At 38.8% G+C, this 19695-nt stretch overlaps 1 protein-coding gene and 1 long non-coding RNA gene across 2 annotated transcripts in view; both read right to left on the bottom strand.

Annotated features, from left to right (window-relative positions):
* LOC120391083 overlaps positions 1–19695 on the bottom strand; it is a 67753-nt gene that overhangs the window by 33658 nt on the left and 14400 nt on the right. The window contains exon 2 of the long non-coding RNA XR_005591220.1: positions 5598–5629. This is a non-coding gene — a long non-coding RNA (uncharacterized LOC120391083). The remainder of the gene's footprint in view (positions 1–5597; positions 5630–19695) is intronic.
* On the bottom strand, positions 16681–18013 carry HOXC5 (homeobox C5). Its single transcript, XM_039514393.1, has 2 exons — positions 17557–18013; positions 16681–16897 (listed from the first exon to the last, which is right to left on the bottom strand). The coding sequence occupies exons 1-2, from the start codon at positions 18011–18013 to the stop codon at positions 16683–16685; spliced, it is 672 nt and encodes a 223-aa protein (XP_039370327.1). The 3' UTR covers positions 16681–16682.

Here is a 19695-nt window from a genome sequence, read left to right as displayed (position 1 = left end):
GAGCATGTCAGGAGAAGTACTAGCCTTCACATTTTTCTTTTTAGTCTCTTTAGTCTCCGAATCTGTAATAATGTAAATATTTACCCCCTCTTTCTAAAATATTAAAGATGAATTCTTGTTGTTTGTTTGTAAAAAATATGCAAACCGTTTGCTCAATCTCTCTCTCTTTCTCTATTCCTCCCCCCTTCCTACCCCACCCAGGAATTCAATTTTCTTCAAATCTCGTTGAAAGTGGCTTTTTAAAAAGTGGGCGCATTTTAATATTGGTTAGACAGCGTGACCTGAATTTCACCTCAACTGTTTGACTTGATCCAATAGGTCACTGCCAAGGAGTTATTGATGGGGGAACTCCATTGAAATTTGTCTCCTCACAAATGGCCTTTAGATCTTCTAGCTAGTTCAATAACTAGTTATAATGTAGAAGGGGAAAAATGAAGCCCAGAGGCAAACTAATTTGATGTTTCATTTTTATGCTGGAGAAATTGTTGGTTTTCTTTCTATCACCTTTCCCCAAGCCCCCCTTAAAAATCTGGTTTTGGCGAAGAACTCCTTTTAGCTGAGAGGAGATTTGAATCTGTATTATTATTATTATTATTATTATTATTATTATTATTATTATTATAGCCTCAGTTCATGAACTCTTCAAGACTTGACCTACACGGAGCCTAAAAATAACTTCCTGCTTGGTAGGAAACATGCTTTTACTTTGTTTTTTAAGAGATATTTTTAATAGATCAAAGTAGCCAAGATGGGTAAATGAGTTATGTCTCAATTCTTTATAACTTCTCATGTGATTTCATTTAGCTCGAAGAGAAAATATATGTGTTGCAGCTTTGAGAACTAGCAAACCAAACCTGTTAGAGATGGTCCTTAAAGAATAACTGTTTAAAAGATTTGAAATTAACTAATAAACCTGCGATCGGTAGAGTTTTGTTTATTTATTAGACCATATTTGCTTGTCTGTAATGGTCCATATAACTACCACTGATCACTTCCTTTTTCTCCTTTAGCCTCTTCAACCCTATTTAAAAGGCTGAAAATATGTATTTTAGTTATAATCAATAAATTCGGAATACAATCTTTTCTGAGTCTGACGGCTCTATCCTTTACAGCACGGAGAAAAAACGTTGATGGAGGATCCTTTTAAGTGACATATATACAGGCTATAGGGTTTCTCCTTGACTTTTTCTACACAAACAATACCTGTAATGACTCATCTCATGCTGCTGAACCATAGGTTAAGTTGTAAAGAAAACATTGGTCTTCTACGGGGATGGGGGGGGGAGAGGGGGGAGTTGCCGAGAGAACTGTTCAGTGGAAGTTAGGTGGATGTTATTGTATGCTATGGAAATATATACAAACTTTAGACAGCTCTTGTTCTGTATTATCCTAGAAAGCTTCTTCTTGAGTGGCACTTACTAGCTTAACCCATTTAGCCTTGAAATCCTCCCCCAGAGTGATAATATTAATAATTACAGAGAATGCACTTCTATAGTTTTGATTCTCTATGAGATAGCACCTAACTCCTGAGAAGGACTTTGAAAGCCGATGCCCAGAAAAAAAAAAAAAAAGGATTTGGGCTTAGCCACTGAGACAGCATAATATTAGTTATTTTAAATCGTGCAGGGGAATAGAAAGTCATACCAACCTCTCATGAGGTTGAAGGGTCAAGATAAGTGTTGGCTACGTTGTCCTGACCCGCAACTAACTTTAGGGTGACTCTGATAAACCCTACTGTGCCTTCATTTTCAGTGTTGCTGAGAGAGCCTCCCTGCCTCAGATCGGCCTGCTAAATGCCTTCTCTTTCCGCTGGATTCCCTTCCTAGCTGGCGCAAGAGTAAATAATCCAGCTGAACTGGGGCTACACTTCGTGTGACATTCGCCACAGAACAGTTGGGCGTGTAAATGGCAAAGAGAAAACTCCGATGGGTGATTCTCATTCTGAAGCTGAGTCTATGGGGAAATAAGAAGCACAGGTTGCAGGCACTTCTGGTCGGTACTGACACCCTTTGCAATTTAAAATCAATTCTGTGCTGGCTTTCTCAGGGGATGTGAAGTAATCACTGGACACTTTCTAAGCAAAGGGCAACAAAAGAGCACCCTTTCTGCCTTGGGTTTCAAATGGCCAAACTGCTCTTACCATACATATATGTGATAGAGTGTCTAATTAGATTAGCTGTACAAAGATTTCCTCAATATAGGTTATAGACTGGTGAGTGCTTGAATCAATAGCTGTTATTAAAACCTTTCAGATATCAATTCTCCTAGCCAGTTTAATGAATACAGCTTTTATATTCAAAATGTACAGGATTTACACACACACGTATTATATATAAACTGTATATATATGTACAGTACATTGTAGTTGTAATATATATATGTATGTATGTACGTACACACACACACACAAATATATATATACAGTGTGTGTGTGTGTGTACGTACATACATACACAGTGTACTGTACATATATATGTATACTATAACCATATATCAGATATATTATGTTTTGAAGTGTAAATATTACATATTCCACATCTAAAACTGTTTTAAAGTATTTGTGTATCTATTCATATCTCTGCGTGTGAGTGTATGTTTTACACATACACAACTAACACATATATGCACACCCACACCCACATATATACACACAGGGACAGAAACACACGTTTGTGTGTATCAATGTTGTTTTAGGTGATGAAAACAGTTCTATAAAGCACTGGAATTAGTTATTTAGGACTGATGAAGAAAAATGATCTAGTGTGATTAGTTTATGCTTCTGCATAAGATTCCTATCTTTGAATATTCCTACCTATCTCGATTTTCTGTCGATCACCCGCACTCTGTACAAATATACAGAGAATAAACTCGGAACCATATGTATTCTAATGAGCGAACAGGACACATGGAGTTCTGGAGAAACCTTCTAATTGCCTTCAGCTACCAAATGAGGTATTTGATTTTTTTTAAAAACACTTTCATTGGGCAGTGGAGAATGACAACAATGGACTATAATGGTTGAAGAGGAATTTTCTGTTATCTATAATGTTTATTTTTTTCACTAGGGTACTTTCAGTTTAATCTTTCACTGTGTAATAAACTATTATCTTAGTTAATCCCAAAGGTGAATCCATCAAAACCTTTTAATAAAACGTTTATTAGTTTGAGTCATTCCGAGGGTGGTAGCTGCACCTCCAGAGCAGCAGGCAGAACTTAACTAAACTTGGATTGCTGTAAAATACTTTAAAATAAATTTAGAAGTGTAAATGTTGCCCGACTCATCCTGGCGATTAGAATTCTGCAGGCATTGTCGTTTGCAGCAGTCATTAGTCAAGCCTACAGAAGCAAAAGGAGCCGCGTAGTTGGACAAGAGAAATCTCAAGAATGATATACAGAACCAGGCCTCTAGCATCAATTCAAACCTGATAAGAAATCGGCTGCCTTATTGCAAAAAAAGATGGTTAAGCTCGTTCAGTTTGGCCTCGGATGCATTGAATAATTGTTCGATTCCTGGAAAGGCTAAAGGGTTTTCACACCAAAACCTGGGGAAAGGGAAAGGTGAACACCTAGGGTACCAGAAATGCACCCACATGAGATTGCAACGGGACTGTGAAGGCAACAGATTGTTTGGATCCCATCCAGAGTTTAGCAGCTGGGGCTGGCTCGGTGAAAAAGTGGAAGGTGGGATGAAATGAGGGCAGAACAGAATGCCAGCGAATACTAGTAATAACAGACTCCCTAGATCCGAATATCTTATTTTAAGCATCCATTTGGAATAAGTTAAGAGGAATTAGATATTAGTTCAGGGATAGTGCATCAGCCAGTGCAGCATGGAAGGAAACTAACATAAAATATAGGTTTGTTCATACTCCACTTCTTCGCTTACACATGACCCAGCAACTTTGAGACTGGACTATTTTTTTAAAGCTTTATATTTCTGTTCTCCACCGTATTATGGGGAATTAATTTCGACAGAGACAGGTACCCAAGGAAAGCAGAAACAGATGTAAAGTGTCAGGTTGTGTCTATAGGTAAAGATCCTCCCCCGCCTCCAACAGTCAAATGTTTTATTCCGACCCAAAGTGTCAGGAAAGGAAAAATAATGGGGGCTTTTTGTTTTTAATTGGAGATTGTCTATTAGATCATTCATTTACAACGTACGTTGACTGAATGTTGTCTTATAAAAACAGCACAATGTGTATACACACATACATACGCACACTGAGAGAGACTGAATGCTATTTTATGGAAAGAGGTCACTTTTCACCATACCGGGGAGAGAGAGAGAGAAAAAAAAAGCGAGCGAGCCAGCGAGAGCGAGGGATTGACTGAATGCTACTGTAGAGAAAGAAGTTAGCCTTCAGCACGGATTATATATACACACATAGGCTCAGATCATTTTTTTTTGTGGGTGTCGAAAATGGATCTCTTTGATAATCTGTTAATTTCTCGCTTAAATGTATTTAATCAGATGTAGCAATCAAGCAAGCATACCCAAAGCCTTACTCTGCCCATATGCCTACTGAGCATGTACCTAACCTTTCAGCTCTCGGAGTTCCAAGGAAAGACGTTGTGTGTGTGTGTGTTCCTATTTTTATTACTGCGAAGCCTAGTTAGCTCACAAATCTTAGTCATTTTTGTAAAGTATGATTTTCTCCTGCTGGATATTATGCATCACAGCCACAAAAGTACACAATATAAAACAGAAGGAAAAGGGGAGGAAAAAACAGCAACCAACCTCTAGCTTGTCTTTAATTACACAAGCCTATCAACCTAGTGGAATATACGAAACAGAATAATAATAATAATAATAATAATAATAATAATAATAATAATAATAATAATAGTGATAGCTGTCCTCCCCCATAGGAGACGCTCAGTTGACCTCTCTTCGGGCTATGTTTAAGCAAAATAAATTCAATATTTTTAGGGCAAATATTATTAACAAGGGGAGGGAAGTTTGAAGACCTTTTTAGGAAGCTACTTGATGCATTCATCTCCAGTGCTAATGGGTCTTTAGATCTTATTAATTGCCTTAGCAGAAAATCAGCTCCAAATATTTCCACTATGTCTTCCCTCAGATTAGGCTGGGGATCCAGGCAAAAGATACAACTATTTTTGTTTTGTTTTGTTTTGAACGACAACAGTGCAGAGGTATATTGGGCACAATAAACAATTTCCAGACCATAGCACGAAATTATTTAAAAAAAAAATCTTTTCGGAGGTACCTTAGAGAATGTAAGTAAAAGCAGATCTGTGGAATTTACAACCTTAAAGACACAGACCCCCCTCACTTCCTGTGATTAGCGACAGATCAAAACGGACACCTACCTGCGTTTACAACCCCCGCCCCCTCCCCTCCTGACAGGAAAAAAACCTCCTGTAATAAAAGTCTAGTCAGCCATCCCTTTTGTGAAAGATGAAACAAAATATATGCAATCACGGCTTGTGAGTCTCAAAAACAAGGACATTGATTTTGTTTTTGTTTTAGAAAGAAAGAAAGAAAGAAAGAAAGAAAGAAAGAAAGAAAGAAAGAAAGAAAGAAAGAAAGAAAGAAAGAAAGAAAGAAAGAAAGAAAGAAAGAAAGAATTACTTACTGCTGTTTCTCTCCATTTTGTCATGGCCAAACCTACAGAAAAGAAAGTTTCATTTTTTTAAAGAAAGATACATACAGGCTATGCCCTACAGGATCATCCATAAACTCTAGCTATGTTCACTTTGCAAGTTGACTACAGCTTCTTGTAGATTACACTCCAGTTCATGTTACCTAAACTCAAGCAAACTCTAATCCTGCCGCGGACAGAAATAAATAGAAAGGTCAACAGTAGCAGCTCTCTCTTCCCATGTGATTATTTTGTTGTTGAGACATGAATTAGAGAAATCTGTTGAGTGCCAAGAGAGGATTATATATATATAATGTCTATATAGATATATCTACTAAGGGAGAGGAGAAAATGAATAGGATACAGAATAAAGACTCTAAGGGGCGGGGGGAATAACATGATATGTCTTCATTTCTATCAAACTATCTTGTTGCCTCAAATCCTCTCGCGTTTTGGTTTGGCTAGGAAAACAAATATGGAATTTAAAAAAATAGTAACCAACAATCTTGATCAGTGGAACAATGAAGCGAAAGTGGGAGGGGGGTTCGCACTGGGGAAGGCTTCCTCCTTCTAAATGAAGAAGTGATATGGTGAACGGATAGGCATCTCCAATTCGTGCAGGGGTAATAAGGGAAAGTACATTCATATCTGCCAGGAGAAAGGGAAATCGCAAGTTAAAAAAAAATCGATAACTCGGAATTCAACTCTTGACCGGGAAAACCCAGATCAAAATATCATTTGACAGAAATGCTCTTTTAGAATCAGATACTAAATCAATAAAATCAATCCATCAGTACAATCTGCATAGGCAGAAGATCTCTGCACCGTGACTCTTAAAAGAGAGAGGAAAAAGGGGAGCTGATGTTTAAAATCCACTGGGAGAATATCAGAGAGCAGCGAGCTGAAACAAAGTGAATCTCACCCTCGGAGTGCACCTTTCTTTAGCTGGATATTTTGATTTCTTCATTCCACCTCTCGCTAGCCCATTTTTCTGGATTCAGCACCACACTAAACTTATGTTCCAAGGCATTATGGTTCCGCTCACACGGGTAATTAATATGCACAATGCTTTTCTTGTAAACAGGAGTGTTTAATATTAACCCTTTTTAAAAAAAAAAACTTTAAATTCATAAGGTACGAAGGTGACAAACAAAATTTTGAATTTGGCTATTTTATTGATCCTGAAATGGAAACAGTTTTAAAAAAATGTTATTTAAGCTAAAAAGCAAAACAGCCAAATCTGCTGAGGAAATGACAATAATTTACCAGCTACAACACTGATTTTTAAAAAAAATTAATCATGAAGCCTATAACCGAAGGAAGAGTTAGACAATGAAAGACCCTCTTGAAAGAATATATCTACATTTCAAGTCACACCAAAACTTTCTTCCTGTGTCAGACATGCAGCGTCTTAAATCTCTAGTACCCATAACAAAGCTCAGAGCATTTTAGCCTGTACTCAATACAAATATTTACTTTTGATACCCTTGGCAATACTCGGCAACGTGCTTTTAGATGCATTGAATGGTTATTTTTCATTATGGGTGTAGCATTGAAACTAAAGCACCTTTCGATTCTTTATTGAAAAGAGGACACTTGGAAAATAGTCTTTCCTTAAATTTGCCTTGCAAAGGATTCCCTGGAAATAATCAGATCCTGTCCCTAACGTAAAACCTCCCAACTCTCTCTCCGTTTTGGCATCCTATTTACAAGGCACATCAAATATGGTGGCTGTAAAGGACCGAATAAATGTTTACTTTTGGAATATAGCATATCTTTGGCAACGGCCCACAGCAAACCTTTCCGTGTATAATCTTCTGAGGGCGACTAAGAAAGTTATAACCCTACCTTTAAAAAAAATGGAACGAGGTTATCTCAATTGCAAGTCTTGTTTAGGGCGAGCACAGATGTTGGTTGTTTCTTACAAGGGATAATGAAATATTCCCACTGTTATAATAGGATGTAACCCAATTACATTGACTCGCAGTGGCTGCAATTTTGGAGTTGAGAACTCATGGTTTTCTGTTTTCTTGGTTATTGTTGCTGTGTTTAGTTTGTTCACCTTTAACAGAAATGTTTCCAATACGAAATGTACGATTTTAAGGTACTAAAATGCCAGGAAGCGCTGTTATTTTAAAGTAATATCCTTTCCTTTCCCAAAACGGGTAGTTTAAAATGCTACTTGTAAATATCTTGCAGCTAAAGTAATTTCAGCGAAGTAGGTTTTAGCTCCATTTTAATTCCAAATTAAGGAGAATGCCTCTGAATCTCAAATATCCCAACTGACAACGCACAAAGATTAATATAGTTGAGCCCTGTGATTTATCCTCTATACTGTGGCAGAACTTGGACTGTATTTATGTTCCGATTAAAAAAAAACACCCTCCCACAACGGTGCAACCTTAGGTAAAATTTCAAGCCCTTGCTAATATTGTATCACCTGTTGGGAGGAGAAGGAGAGATGACTGATATAGTTACAAACTTGCCTGAATGTCACATTTGCTTCTGCTAATCAAAAGATATTTAATTCTTTTTTGTTTGTTTTTTAATATTTCTTAGGGTGTGTGCAAACTCCTTCTCTTGCCTGGAGAGCAGTGATCACGTGACTCCACTTTGCGCATGCCTGGTGGGTTCTTGGGCCTATTTGGGGTGCCATAAAAGTACACAAATCTTGCAAGCTAACTTTCCACCTTCTCGTGGTGAAATGTTAGCCAACCACTTATACATTAAGAAAAAATAATAATACAGAGAAGAGTCATAGGGATGCAACACACAAACGTTGCATTTATCATAACGTCTCAGAAATATTTAGCTCTGGAGAAACCTAAATAAAAAGTTGACGATTTCAGATGGCAAGAACTTCCCCATTGGAGAAGATGAAATGAACTAGTAACTCTTGCGTCAGATCAATCTTGTTCTTGAAGTACAAACAAATAATGGTCTTTATGAATAGGATTTCCAGGTGAAAACCAATTGTATCAGTTTATTTGTGTGAGCGAGGTTTTCCCCCCCTGAAACTCAGAGCTGGGGAAGAGACAAGAGCGTCAAGAAATCCAGAGGGCTTGTTCTTTGCTATCACGACCAAAATGACTGTTTTTGAAAAGTGCCACGTCTCCTTATGAAGAAACTTCTTAATTAATTGAAACCTTGGGTCCTTCGTTCATAAGAGAAATGTGCTTTGCGATACAAAACGCTAAAGCTTCTGTCCAGGCACAGAGTTATGGCGGTGTGTTCCCCAGGCAAAGTAGGGGATTGGCCACACTAAATATTAAAATAACCTTTATCTATGGAGAAATTGGGGGATGTTTGTAAATGCATCTCCATTTTCACGAAGCCTGAGTTAGTTTAAGACTTAACGCTAGTCTATTCACTCCAGCACCCCCATTGTTATATGGTTAGTAAACCTGGAACAAGTTGGAGGTGAGGCAAGAAAAAGGAAAAACAACCCTCTGGAAGTCCACGTGCGGGCTGGAGCCGAGATTTGCATCGAAGCCACCTGCCGATGAAACAGCTTCCGACCTTCCACATTCACTCAGCGCTTTGCAGCATGGAACCCATGCGCCCACCCGGGCCTCGGAGCCCCAGAGAGCCTAGAACTAGGAGCTGCCGCGCCTAGGGACTCATCTTGCAGCGGGGCTGCATTTTGCTTCGCAAAGGGCAAGAAAGCTCGGGAAGCGGTTGCGATGTATTTCTGCTAACAGGGCGTCCCTTTTCTTGTCTTTTTTTTTTTCTTCCACCCCCCATCCCCTTTCCAAGAGGCTACTCCGCCGCGCCGAGACTTAAAACAGTGACACACCAATCCGATGCTGCTACTCCCGGTTCAGTGTGAACAGCAGAAGTGATCTCAATCTACTGGGTTGTTTGGAGAGGAAGAAATTAAGGATCGGGTGGGCAAAACCTGTCTGTGTTCTGGGTCCTCCCCCTACCCCACCCCACTTAGAAATGATGGCACCCCTACTGTACCTTTCATTTCCTCGGTGTCGCAACTGCTCAAGTTGTGTTGCAAAGAGCAGGCCAAACCCAGCTCACCTTCTGCCTCGGAAGAGAGATCTCGCACCAGAAGGAACTCGTGGCACCATTAAGGGGCCCAGGAACTCACCCAGTAGTACAGCGAAGAGGGGGAGGGGCAGATGTATACACATATGGCTGGGAGTGCTGGCTGGACAAGAAACTCTTTAGGGAAAAGAGCCGTAAGGGGAACACTGGGGAGCTGCTGGCTTCGGAGACATTTTGGAAAATCTGGCCCCAGTTGTGGGTGCAGGGCTCTTGAAAATTTGGTCCATAATGGAGAATTTGGTCAAATCATTTATTAATTATTATTACTATTATTATTATTATTATATCATCCCAGAAGGTTGCAATAAAAATCAGTCCATGTTGTAACATCCAGAAGTTAATGAATTTACACCCAGGGTGTATTAGGCCCAATGTATCTTCTATATTTAATAACTATGTATGGATCTCTATACAGACACCATATCACTGTGTATATCTCTTGTATGACACTTTATATGCTGGATACACATGACGGGTGTACTTTATAGGTGCATGTATGTACATAGTATCTACTTATAGACAAACTTAAATACTCTACACCCAGGGGTCTTTGTTCAGGCAAAATTAGCATATACTTCAATGGGAACTTCCGCTCACTAAAGGACTACACTTTGGTTTATTTTAGCACACACCTGGCTCCATTCAAGTCAAAGGAATTTTTCTAGTGGGGTCAGGATTTCACCTATGCCTATACAAAGAATAACCTATCTGAAGGTGTGTCTACAGCGTGTACAAATAGCCGGACGATGTCGAATTCTGCTCTGGCCACTGCACACTGCAAATCCGGAAAGATTCATCATTTACTCTGGTGTGAAGAGGGTACAGAATATGGCTCCATTGCGTTAAGTTAATTGAGAAGCTTACTGAGGGGCTCAGCAAGTGTTGCTGTTTATTGAAACGGACTGAATCTTTATCACGACATAAATAACTAGAGGTAACAACGAGTATTTAGGCCTGAATCTCCTGGAAGTCTAGTGGGATGTTGTCGCTGAGTTGTATGGGTGGGATCAGAGCCTGGCTTTCAGGCCAAAGGCTTGGGAAGCATCTTATAAAGACCATAAGTAACACCAACAACACCCACTTGAAGGCATCTGGGCTATGTATACACAGGGGCCTATGGTCACAATTCTGCTTGCTTTCCTGTAAAGGGACAGAGGTTACAACCCTCCCAGGATACAGAGTGTCCTGATTTTCAAATCACTAATGACAATGAAGGCTGTTTGCTTGGAGGAACTCCTCATTTTCCCCAGGAACACCTTTTTCATGAAAGTTTGGAGGACAAAGACTCTAAAACTTACTGGAAAGGATCCTCCTTTTCTCCCCAACTCCACAAAAACTCCACTGGTTTCCTTGCGGGGTGCAGAGAATGCAGTATTGGGCTCTTTGGGTCAGAGATCAGCTCCCAGGAAACTATTAAGAATAATGGGTTTTCCTCAGATTGTTCTTAAGTGTGTGTTTGTGAGTGTGATTCTCCATTGTTCTCAAAGGGATCTACCAGATGCTGAACATTTCTGAAAGTCCAGCTCCTACATTTAGGCATCTGAACGGGAGCTGAGCTCTTGGGATACCTGGCCCTATACTTTCACCTTGCACCGTCTCTGTTTTAAGCCCAACAAAACATTTTATATCTTCACACACACACACACCCGTCCCCTTCACAGACAGACCCCCTCACACACACACCCCTCCTTCCTTTTCCTTTGAACTAGAGAAATCCTCTTTTCACTTCGCTATTTAACACGAGGGTCGTTTGATCGCGAGTTGGACGTCAATAAAACAAGGCGAGTAGCAGTTATTTCTGGGATTACACACTTCTCTTGACTCTTAGATCCAGAGAACTCAGTGCTAGGTAGCCAATTGTATGAACTGGGGGGGGGGGGAAACGTGGTATGTAAACAAACCAAGACGCTCTCTGGAAGTACAGTTGAGACAACACAAGCAGTATCCGAGGCAGGGATTCTTACGTATTTACCAGTCACTGCTACATTTCCTGATTCTCCTCCCCCCCCCGCCATTCACTGAATATGATATGTCTAACTTTGCATATAATATAGTCTTTGTGGTTAGATTTCAGATATGAGGCTTGGCCCTACATTCCCAACACTACCATTGCCTGGGTGTGTTGCAAACAATATTGAAGGCAAACCACTCAAACACCAATCTATTTCTCTACACTCAAACAGTGCTCCCGACAGATGTTTGGGCTCTGGCCTGCCCCATTTCGAGACTGCATTGCTGGAGTTTGAAACCTATCCATTGGAGGTATATCGTTACATTAACCCAAGGACACACGAGGAATAAGATCAACATCTCCTGGTTGTGGAGGGGGGGAATACAAAAAGAGAGAAGCAGGGATTGCATTAATGGCACCTTGCGTAATCTGATCATATCATTCTTCTTCTGAAGAAAAAATGCCACGTCTCTATAGCCTTAGTCCTTATCTGCGACAGGGAGTTTACAAATTCTTCGGCCTAGGTCCAATCCCTGCATAGCTCTGAGTTCATGCCTTCCTCTACACACCTGCCAACAGCATCAAAGGAGTACAGAAGTCAGACTTCCAGATCTCTTTCCAGCTCAACCTCCCCCAACCGCAATGCGCATGCACTTCACCACCCAGTAACATTTTTTAAAAGCAAACTCTATACTGTGTTCTTTAAAAAAAAAAGATTTAAAAACAACAACAACAACAACAACTCAAACAGGAGCCGAAACTATCTGATCAGAGTTTTAAAACCAAAGGGAGGAGGAGAATCAAAACCCCAATCCTCCACCTTTCGCTTTCTTCAAGTATTTTATTGTCTACAGCTAGAGTGGGGTAGGACAGGGGTGGGGGGAGAAATGTCTCTGCTTAACCAGTAATATATGGAGCTTTCTGGCCTTATCTAATTTCCACAAGCCCTGGGGAAAGACGGGGGATGTCTGATATTCCTTCTAGATAAGGTTCCTCACTGCTGCTCGCCTTATACGCCTTCTATATTACTTTAAAACGACATACACACTAGTTTGTCATATAGTAAAAGAAGCAAAGCCCTCCCCCTCACAGTATCTACAGAATTTCATGCCCATCAGAGTTTAACGCTCTATTTTAATAAGACTCACTGAGTGCAATGGATTTTTTCCCCCAGAAAGCGAGAGAGAAGGGGGGAAAAATTAACTTACTGAGATCGCTTGGGATCCATTTGGTAAGATGTACCTTCACTAACAGCAGTCTGAGACGCCGTAATCCACACTAAATGCCTTGTCCCACTGTCCCAGCATTAAACAGCTCTAGCAGCTGCGATGGTGGACAGTTAAGATTATATATGATGTAAATATATTGTGGGTTTGTCAGCTCCCCCAAACCATAAAACTTAGTTTAATGACATCACGTGTTCTCTGGGAGCCATTCAGGGCTTTTGCTTAGGGCCATCCACATAAATAACCTTCAAAAGTTTTAAACTACTAAATTCACATAGAAGCCATGAGTATTTCTGCTAATGTTCTCATGTTCTCAGTTAAACTAAAAGCCCTTTGCTCAATAATAATGATGATATTAATAGTAATAATAATGCAAGATTTTTTTTTTAAATGGAACTTTGGTCTGTGGGGGTTTTTTTTGAGGCCATTTTAAGTTCACACTGGGTTGACACGGATGACAGGGGAAAGGTAAGTCATTTTTTATTTCCTTCTTGGTTTTACAGCGATCTTTGGGAAAGGATTGAGAGGCAGACAGGAAAAACAAAACCTCCCAAGAAAGCAGCAAAAACAACAATCAAAAATGAATCAGTCCTGGAACATGACTCTTTAAAGAAAAAAGGGGTTGAAATAAATTCATGCCCCCTCCCCCCGGAAAGTCAGGATTAACCTAATTAATCATAACTAACTACACTGCTGCTTCGCACTATGGCAATGAAAAAGTTTGGAGTTGTATGTGTTGGGTTTAAAAAAGAAGCAACTACAACAAAACAGAACCAGCAAAACCCACTCCTCCCTTAGATATAGCAAAAATGGATCTGATTTTGTTAACCCTTAACTGTCAAGTCTAACTGTTTCTTGACAGTTTACCGCTCAGGGAGGAAGGGGAAATGTTGTTGACGATTTAACAAATACAGTGTTTAAGAGAAAGGAGAATAAGACTAGATACAGAGCTACTTAGTTAGTGAACAGCCACCAGTATACGCCAAATGATTTTCTGTGCTTGAGCAATTTCTCAATAGATTTACACAGCATGGGTAGAAAATAAAAACCTAAAAGGAATAGTTAAAAGACCCTATTATTCTATTTGTAATTACCCAAGGCCCGCATAGTCAGAGGGCCAGAGCGTTAAGCAAAAACTGGTTCAGGCAGAATGAAATTTACAAACCTAGTTTTGATTTGCTTAGCAGTATTTCACTGTAATGAACGGGGAAATGACAGTTCTTCCAGAAAAATAAAAGGAATTTTCAATGGACTGTTAAATGACAGTAAAATTAAATGTCACAACCTTTCTGAAAGCATTGTTTGATATTTGTAACTTGCCTAATAATTAATAAATAAATAAAAACTACAGGAAGAGGTAGAGTCCTAACTCCATGTTTAATAAGAACGCCATATAGACACTCCACGTTCGAGCACGCTCTACTAATTGTACCTTTAAAGACTTCCAGGCTACCACTAAAAGAAACTTTTGTTTCCAGGTTCAGGAAATTGTTCCATTGTTTGAAATGTGTAAAGGAAATGCTATAAAGTTTTATGGAGCTATTGGCTTCTTCAAGCATTTGTTTCTACTGTAAATAGCTCTCAAGACACATCAAGGATGACCTTAGTAGTGTGTGTTGTCTATACGTATAGTGTGTGTGTATACACAGTAATAGACAAATATATGTTTGTATACATACACTAATATATATATACACACATACACACATAATTGTATATATGCGTGTGTTTGAATATGTGTGTATATATATATCTGTCTGTCTGTATGCATGTGTGTGTGCATAGATAGATAGATAGATAGATAGATAGATAGATAGATAGATCAAACAAACGTCAAGCATACTAAATTAGGCCAATCACGTTAAACAATAATAATTACAATAATAATAATCGGGGTTGGAAAACAGTAGTTCTAAATACATTTTTAAAGTGTCGAGTTTTTCTATATAAGTTGTTAATTACCAAAGAAAATGTCATGTTGTGCTCAGATCTTGTGGCATCCTAAAGACAAAGTAACTTTCACAAAGAGCAGGTTAAAAATAAAAAGTCTACCCTAAACTCCCACTTTAAACCTTGCGGGTGAAATCCTGGCCCCACTGAAATCAATGGCAATTTTGCCATTGGTTTTCAGTGGAGCCAGAATTTCACCCTGAACCTCTATTCGAATATGGGCCTCATTCTGCTCCCACTTCAGTCAATGATAGTTTTACCATTGATTTCAATGGGAATAGGATAGGGCCTATAGCCACTAAAAGGTACGGTGCATACATATCACTGTACAGACCCCAACTCATGCAACACATCCATTTAAACCAATGGGAGTTGTGCCTGAGTGTTCTTAAGTTGCTTCCCAATCTCTTTAAAGAGTGTTTCGAGGTATAAACTGGGCTGTTTTGGGAAGGGTATTTTCTCTGAACTATACATTTGGGGGAGTCTTTGAAAACTAGATTCCTGGCAGAAGAGGCTATCTGTCAGTTGGGGGAAATGAATATAGACTCCAAAAGAAGTTCATTTGGTTTAGACGAAGAAGCCAAAGCTGCCATATTATTTGTATGTTGGAAGTAACAGCAGTGCTGCACTTTGTTCAGAGCTGGTTCTGTCTAGCACTCTACAATCAGAAGACCCCCTTCACTGAAAAGCACACGTAACTCAAAGCTTCTTTGGGTCGAGGTACATAAGTGTATAGTAAGGAAATGGACCCCTCATTCTGCCCCTGTTATCTCCAGAGAGATTTTTAAGCAAACTAGAAGCAGGACTGAATACAGCTCTAAGAAGGAAAATCAGCACAAAGGGGTTATCTCAGCTGGCACGCCAAAGTTTTGTATTATTTAGTGTTTATTTAATATGACAAAATATAAGTTCCATGGTCTTTCACATATGAAACTGCAACCAATAAATATACGGAGTACATTATTGAAAACAAGTATTAAAATGGACTACATTTAAACAAAGATGTACAAATTTTTGCTTTTTATATATTTTTAGCATTTAGCAAATCTACATTAATTACGCAACAAATAAATACACAATAATATTAGGTCCAGATAATTCATTTCCCCCACATGCTTTACTCTTCTGCACAGATATTTCGGATGATTGCTCAGGCCGATTATTTCATAGTCCATTCCTTTCTTTTCATATGCAAATAATAAAAAATAATGAATTCTAAGTCCGAACAAAACAAACCAACAAACACAAACAACTCGTCTCAGAGTTTTTGCCATGTTTGAGGACAAGTGCATCTAGGAAATAAGCTGTGGATATATCCAATCCACGTACAAGGTAAACATTTCTCTTTTAGACTTCCGAAAGTAAAACTGGAGATGTCAGGTCTTTTACGTAGAACTCCAGGATACAGAGGTTAATTTACATACAGTAAAATAGATCAGCATTTTCCCTTCTCCTATTAAGGTTAAGCAGACAGTTAAGGAAGATTCTGTGACTTTAGACAACTTACTTTGCGTTTTTTTCTCCCTTAGGCAGCTTATTATTGTTGTTGTGGCTATTATTATCATAGCACTGATAAAATATAACCCATTAGTTCTGCGGATTGTTTTTGAGCAACGTTATTACTAAAGACCCTCCCGCCCCCCAGAACGTACAGGTTAGAACATTGAGTAACAATCTAAAGAGCTATACACTAAATTCTGCATGAAGCGAAGAGCAGGTTTTTGCATACTAATAAGATAACTCCTTTGTCTGATAGATTTGTGAGGGTATGTAACACAGTCCATTCAGCAATACGATCCCCTCCCCACCCTAAAAAGAAAAGTTTTCTGAAGGTAGATTACAACAAATCTCGTGTAAATATTTGCTGACTCTCTCTTTAGAGAGTCATCCTGCTCCTTAGAGAGAATCTTTGCTTTTCAATTTGGAATCTTTCTTCCACTTCATTCTCCGGTTCTGAAACCAGATTTTGATTTGCCTTTCGTTTAAGCACAGGTTGTTGGCAATTTCAATGCGCCTCCGGCGTGTGAGGTATCTGTTGAAATGAAATTCTTTTTCTAGTTCCAGAGTTTGGTAGCGAGTATAGCTAGTTCTGGAACGTTTGCCATCTGTTTCTGGAAAATAAAAGACACCACATGAAAAGCCAAAACAATTATGTTTCAAAAATAAATAATAACACAACAGAATATAAATAAGTCCCCTTGGCTATGCCCAGGACAATTGTATCTGCCTAGGACATCAAGGTTTGGCCAGGGTCACCATGTAGCTTCTCTTGTTATAAACACCTTCAGATTAAAGTTTGTTTGGGTTTTCTTTAAAGATCAAACGTATGCAGACTGCCCAGAAGAGAACCTGTTCCCTGTTAAACATTAAGAAAGTGTGCAAAAGAGGGGAATATATTTTCATGGGCTGGATTTCTCTCCTGGAGAGGGTGGAAGGAGAAAAACCAAGTCTATATAGACGGGATGACTTTTTTATATGTTTTTTTTATTTAACATTTTTAAAGAGAAGCCTAAAAGAACGTGTGTATTTTTAAAACCCCCTCCAAAAAATTGGAATATTGCCTTTTATACACGTTTTGTTTCTATGATCCAATTATGCTGTCATAAATTTGGGCGTATATAGCCTCTAAGCCTTTTAGTGGACAGTTTTACGAGCAATTGATGCCTTAGTCGTAAAATTTACGACCTTAGGTTTTTTTTATTATTTGCCCCGTATGGCCTATAAAACCAAGGCAAATCCTGTGAAACAAAATCAAGAAGTGAAAGTTTACCATGGCTCATGTGTAGTTTGGTCATCCACGGATATATTTGTGGTGGTTGCTGCTGCTGCAGTTGTTGCGTTCCTTGTTGTGTAGTTTGCACCGGCTCCGCTTTGATCTCGCCAGTGCTCTTAGATCTGTCCTCCAACGCCGTGTTACCAGCCTTCTGACTGTAAATTCCTGGGTTTAGAGGAGTCTGGTCGTCTCTGGCTAGAGAGTGCCCTGAAGAACCCATGACTGTACAGGAAGGTCGGTCGGGGTTAATTCTAGGGCTTGAAGACATGTCCAAACCGTTCAGAGAGTTGGAAGAACCAGAGGATGGGAATGTGATGCTTAGATCCAGCCCACTGTAGCAATACCTGGATGACTGAACCTCAGACACAGATCCATAATTCCCATAACTTTGCATGGTATAGGCAGGAGCATTTTGACTTTGCTTATAGAACGAATTGGCTACGTAAGAACTCATGTCGGATTTTTTGCACCCTTTTGATTAGGCTTGATTTGTGGCCCTTTGAAGTTCAGGGGGTTTTTTGTTCTCTAAAGTGCAGAATTTATAGGTGGAGATTCTTCTTTCTTTATTCTATGTGCGCTGCCCAAATATGGCATGTTTAAATAGAATCACGTGACTGTGTTGGCCAGTCATAAATTTGGCTTGATGACCCCAGGAGGTTATTGATGGAAGCCTGTGAAACGTATCTGATATGTTGGCAAAGCAAACCAAAGGCCCCAAGTAAAAACCAAGACAACGAGACTATAGCGTCACCTGGTGCTAGGCTTGTGGTACAACGCTTCATAAAATACGGCTTCCAATGCCCCCTCAGTGTATACATTGGGCTTGGGTGTAGGGTGGCCAACATATAAAAGTATTTTGCCTTTTAAGAAATGGAGGATTTGGCTAATTATATGTTGACAGAGATTCAGAAGCGGACATGGACATATTTTCTTGCCTTTGTGTGGGATAATGCCAGTGGTGCGAAATATCTTTAGATACATGCCAGAATATGTTCTCTCTTTATTTTCTTTGTGCGCATATATTATGTGGCTATAATAGCAACGTATGGTTTATATGCACTTTTAGAGAAACACACGCATATAGCTGTGTTTGGGTGGGAAGGGGGTTCATATGTGTGTGTATGCACATCTGTATTATTATAGATATATTTGTGTATTTACTGTAGACCGAAACGCTTTAGGATTTCTAATTCACAAAACGCGTTAGTGTGAACTGTTAGTCGCTATATTGTATTTTGTTAGAATAATATATCAGTTCGTGCATACATATATACACACGCATATATATTATATAATATATGTCATGTACTGTGTGTAATATATATATATTACACACAGTACATGACATATATAATATATACTGTATACATGTATATATTGCATATATGTATACATTGTACATATGCATGCACATATGATTTATCATCTAAATCTCCTGTAATATGCAGCTATACACAGCAGATTTGAATATATATATTCACATCTGCTATGTATAGCTGCATATTATATATACATACATTATATATATATATATATATATATATATATATATATATATATATATATATATATATATATATATACACTCACTCTAGCTCTGTTGTATCTCTCTGTGTGCGTTGTTATGTGTTAATATCAGTGTATGTGTTCAGTGCCAGTGAATCCCATAAAGTTACCTCCCCATAAATATTTCATGGCTTAGGTGAATGAAATAAACACGTACAATGCCTTATCTTCGGTATATGTGAAAAAGAAAGCTCTTAAGTATTAAGCATGGGCTGTTTCTGTCATGTATCTACAGTGATGACCGAAAGTTTACAATTTCTATTACCTTTACCACTGCAGTTTACTGCTTGAAGAAGTAGAGAGACCGGTGCTTGATGCTTACTGAAAATCAAATCTCCTTTCAAGGGTATTTAGTTAAATGATTGCATTAAAATATGATTCCTTTTGCTAGACTGCCTTAAGACTAGGATACTTGCGTGTTGTAATATACACACAATGACAACCATTAAAATCTATTTCAAGGTTTGTTGCTTTAAATGTTATGACAGTGCATATATATACACTTCTAATTTTTCTATTAAAATGCAGACCAGGGAAACAACAGTTTGTTTCATTTCTTTTTAACCTTCC

Source organism: Mauremys reevesii, linkage group 25 (genome assembly GCF_016161935.1).
Source record: "Mauremys reevesii isolate NIE-2019 linkage group 25, ASM1616193v1, whole genome shotgun sequence".
Taxonomy (NCBI): Eukaryota; Metazoa; Chordata; order Testudines; family Geoemydidae; genus Mauremys; species Mauremys reevesii.
This window is presented reverse-complemented; position numbering and strand designations above follow the sequence as displayed.

Bases quoted from the DNA above. Each gene is read 5' to 3' on its own strand.
- HOXC5 (XM_039514393.1), bottom strand. From the start codon at position 18,013: ATGAGTTCTTACGTAGCCAATTCGTTCTATAAGCAAAGTCAAAATGCT. The intron at 16,898-17,556 runs GTAAACTTTCAC...TTTATTTTCCAG, and splicing joins CAAACTACACATGAGCCATG to AAACAGATGGCAAACGTTCC.